The 4,579-nt window shown below is 35.1% G+C and overlaps 1 protein-coding gene across 1 annotated transcript; it reads right to left on the bottom strand.

The window, feature by feature from the left end:
* Positions 1-477: 477 nt before the first annotated feature.
* Positions 478-2,482, bottom strand: LOC142357284 (ovarian-specific serine/threonine-protein kinase Lok-like). Its single transcript, XM_075408937.1, is given in 3 exon segments — positions 478-987; positions 989-1,156; positions 1,874-2,482. Coding segments are annotated over 3 exon segments (642 nt in total). The 5' UTR covers positions 2,159-2,482; the 3' UTR covers positions 478-798.
* Between the last annotated feature and the right edge of the window lie 2,097 nt (positions 2,483-4,579).

Below are 4,579 nucleotides of genomic sequence, written 5' to 3'. Positions count from 1 at the left end.
TAGTAATAAGTTAGGCTTAGTTAATTAAGTATTAATAAGTTAGGCTTAATTGCGGATTACATGCGAAATCGAGCTAAATTGTGTGCGAAAAATCGATACATAAATGGAGCGGATGCGTGATACAACTCGCGCGATAAATAGGTTATAAAGTTTGTTCTTGTATTTCGCGGCTAAAATTAGGATATTTTTGCGAACACGATATTCCCTTCCATTTTGCCGGTTTCTGCTAAAGTAGCTATTTTCCGCAATATTGTTCCACTTTCAATGTATTAACATAGTAAAAATGAACACGAGATACACGCATCAGGCATATCTGTCCGTGACGATTTGGGTATACCTCTGCATCTTAATGATGCATTTTTCCTTGCCAAATAATTAGTCTGCCAATTTAATAATGCTTTTGAATGGTTAATAATAAATTTTAACTCAACAGGAGTTTTTACATCGATAATTACTTCGCTTTAAACGTCGTGCAAATTCAATTATTAAACTTTTAAATTTATACATAAGGATAAACCACAGTCCCCAATTTTCATTTTTGAATTAGAATAACTACATCGAGTCACTATTTACATTCGCTGTTATTGGGGTGTGAATCATCCCCCCCATTCAGTTTCTAATAAACCGATGATTCATCACGTCCTGCGCTGAATAACGCATGCCAGGGTTCCTTTCCAACATTTTGCTCGCTAAATCCCTCATTTCAATCGACGCGCTGTTCATAATGCGGAACAAAGCAGCCACATTCAGTTCTTGGTTGAAGTTGTCCTTTACTGCTTGCAAACCCAGGAAGCATTCCTACATAACAACCCCGAGAGCCCAAACGTCGACTTTGTAATCATACGGGTTCCACTTATTACTCATGTTGATCTCAGGAGCGCTGTAGCGAGGGGTTCCAACTATCGAACTGAAGTCGAACCCAAACTTACTTAGCCCGAAGTCTGCCACTTTGAACAGGGAACCTTTTGTCAATATATTTGCGGGTTTAAATGTCTCTATGCGTCATGCCACGATTATGTAGGTAGCTTACAGCTCCAACTACCTGTCTCATGACATCTTTGGTGACACTCTCAGAAAGTCGCCCACCGTTTCTGGCAATAAATTTGCTCAAATTTCCGTCACAGCGCTCCATCACAATGTACAGATTTTTGCCATCCTGGAACGACATTCAACAGACATGGGAAGATGTATAAATTGGTTAGATAAAAAAAGTTTATTAAAACGAGTATTATTGGTTGTCTTCATTTCCATTTTTAGCATCAATTTAATAAAGTGTCGGAGAATTATATTCAGTGCATTGAAATTGCAAGATATGAAAGCGCTCGTTGTCTGTTACTTTACAGGACCGAGTGCCAGGTTAATCAGAGTTCCTACAGAGCACAAATCCTTGGCACTTGGTCTGATTGGGTAATGATTAAGTATTATTGTTCAGTCAGGGAGGAATTGAATACAAGAACTGTTGCCTACCCGTTACGAACTCCAGATCTGAATCAGAACTGGATAAGTCTAAATTGTTGTCTCTTAATCAGATTTAGAATTGTCAAGTGTTGACCGAGAATTAAGTTTTAGATAAAAGTGAAAAGTCAAATGATCTTATTTCTGAATCTGTAATGAAATGAGACTTGTAATAAAATATGCCCAGTACTGAATTTGACTTGGCGTTGGCTCCAGGTTTGTAAGAAAACTTGGATAAAAGGTTGCAGTGTTAAAAATATAGAAAAGTGATTTAAATTGAGTGAGCCACCATATGCAAATTTGTGTATGGTGGCTTATTCAATTTAAATCCCTTTTCTATATTTTTCTTTAACACTGCAATAATTTTTTTTCAAGTTTTGTAAACTGCTGATTTTTCACTACAGAAGATATGACGTACCTTGTCGTAGTCAAGCATCTCAACAATATTTTGGTGCTTGATAAGCCTCAAATTTTGCAGCTCGTTGAGCAGATATTCGTCTCCTATGTTCTGCGAGTAGACAGTTTGGCTGCCACTGACCATATGCTGAATCGAGGCCAAAGATCTCAGCGCGTTCTGATAGTTTGCTACCTTCACTGCTATCTTGCCTTCCCTATCTCCGTAAACAGTTCCAAAGGTTCCCGAGTCCAATTCGATTCCAGTATCAAACCTATATCTACCATCACAGATAGATAGTACGGTCATTTTTAATCAATTTTTAGATTACTGAACACAGAAGCGATGATATGCCTAAGAAGTATTAAATGAAGTTGCCTTCGTTGAAAGAAAAGCTCAGCTGGTGCACTGGTTTAATATTGCAACGATGGTAATAATGCGACCAAATCTTTTTTTATTTAAGCGCGTTCTCGATGTTAGCTTAACCACATTAAAACAAATACTTTTCTGTGTAGTTGCCAGGATGAATCATTATTCTATTTCTGAGAAAAAGTATTAAAAGCGAAAGACTAATAATTGTTCCGATGTTAAAATCTAAATCTGTTTTTATTTGCTTTTGTTTTTTTAACTGTTATTTTTCTTTGTTAATTTACCAAATCTTGACGATTTACCAAATCTTCTTTTATTTAATCGCGTTCTCGATTTTAGCTTAACCACATTAAAACAAATATTTTTCACTGTAGTTTGCCAGGATGAATCATTATTCTATTTCTGAGTAAAAAGTTTTAAAAGAGAAAGACTAATTGTTTCAATGTTAAAATCTAAATCTGTTTTTTTTTAATTTGTTTTTTTAACTGTTATTTTTCTTGGTTAATTTACCAAATCTTGATGATTTACCAATTCTTTTTTTATTTAAAGGCGGTCTCGATTTTAGCTTAACCACATTAAAACAAATATTTTTCACTGTAGTTTGCCAGGATGAATCATTATTCTATTTCTGAGAAAAAGTTTTAAAAGAGAAAGACTAATTGTTTAAATGTTAAAATCTAAATCTGTTTTTTTTAATTTGTTTTTTTAACTGTTATTTTTCTTTGTTAATTTACCAAATCTTGATGATTCACCAATTCTTTTTTTTTATTTAAAGGCGGTCTCGATTTTAGCTTAACCACATTAAAACAAATATTTTTCACTGTAGTTTGCCAGGATGAATCATTATTCTATTTCTCAGAAAAGGTTTTGAAAGAGAAAGACTAAGTGTTCCAATGTTAAAATTTGGCGAATGCAAAGTAAGCCGATAGGCAAGCAGGCTGACAGAAAAGCAAGCCGAAAGTTATGTAATTGATATGTAATCTATCAGAAATAATACATTGTCAGCCGTTACAATCAATACTGCGCGTAGTATTATAGTGCATAATGTATTCCAATGCACTAAAGAAACAAAAATGCATGCGTCAATTTTTAGACATCTAGTGGGTACGGGCCTCAGCAGACCGCTGTCCATGGCCATGCCTCTCATCCGCTGTGGGATGTAATCCGGAAATAGCGGGCCGGTTGTCGCGGCGAAGGCCCACAGGCCCGCCAGGGGCAACTTAAAATACGGGTATCCAAAAATTTTTCGGCTTACTTGACCTCATTTTCAAAATTCGGCTTGTTTTCCTATCGGCTTGCTTGACCGCGACCTTAAAATATAAATCTGTTTTTTGCTTTTGTTTTTTAATTGTTATTTTTCTTTGTTTAAAAATAATTGTATTTCTGAGAAATAGTTATGCCAAAGTTACAAAAGCACACAAAACTGACAGAATAAACTGAGCAAGAGGGCTTGCAAAGTATCAAAGGTTTTACATTTGATCCTTCGATATATGCTTAAACAACATTGGAACTTTGTTTTTGTTTTCTTTTGGTATCTTTCTGCTGCGTAAAACAGGGCAATTCACAATTCACCCACTCAGCTGAAACTTGATACACCTTGATAATAATTATACTAAAACATGGTAAATCTTGTCAAGATCTTGGCATGGCACTCACCATGAAAATATCATCATTTAAAAGAATTTGCAATTTTTGCATGTATATCAGGAAACAAGATCTTAGCAGGATAATCAAGAAAGATTATAACCATCACATGACAAGATTTGCTAAGTCGCGCAAAAAAACGACTTTTTACAAGATTGCACGAATTCATATGATAACGCACGCATTATTAAGATCTATCAAAAATTATCGAGAATTATCAAGAATTGTCGAAAAATTCAACTCCCCATATAGTTCGTTAACCAATAATTGAGCCTACTTTTCCCAGTATAATAAAATTCTCATCTGAAAGCTCGGTTATGTAACATAGATTTTTTTTCTGTTCTGGGAGACGAGATACAACGAACAGCGATCACAAATCATCAGAAGTGTTATAATGATTTGTCAAGATTTCAAGATTTTGTCAAGTGTTGTCAAGAGTATCTTTTTAATCTGTTCAACATTTACCATGAAATGTTGGTGTGCAAATTCCTGGCGTGATGTTTCAAGTTTGTAAGAGATGTCAAGATCATGCATGTAATATCAGATTTCTTTTTGTTGGTGATCTTTTAGTCGCCAGCGCGTCCAAAACATTGCATTTCAGTTTTTCCAGAATCGTTGATGAAGAGGATAAACATTAAAACCCTTCTCGAAGTACTTAGCGAGTCAGAGACATCACCAGCTACACTTACTATATGTTTTACTGTTTGACAGGTAATC

Source organism: Convolutriloba macropyga, unplaced genomic scaffold (assembly GCF_964194025.1).
Source record: "Convolutriloba macropyga unplaced genomic scaffold, txConMacr16.3 SCAFFOLD_4511, whole genome shotgun sequence".
Taxonomy (NCBI): Eukaryota; Metazoa; Xenacoelomorpha; order Acoela; family Convolutidae; genus Convolutriloba; species Convolutriloba macropyga.
This window is presented reverse-complemented; position numbering and strand designations above follow the sequence as displayed.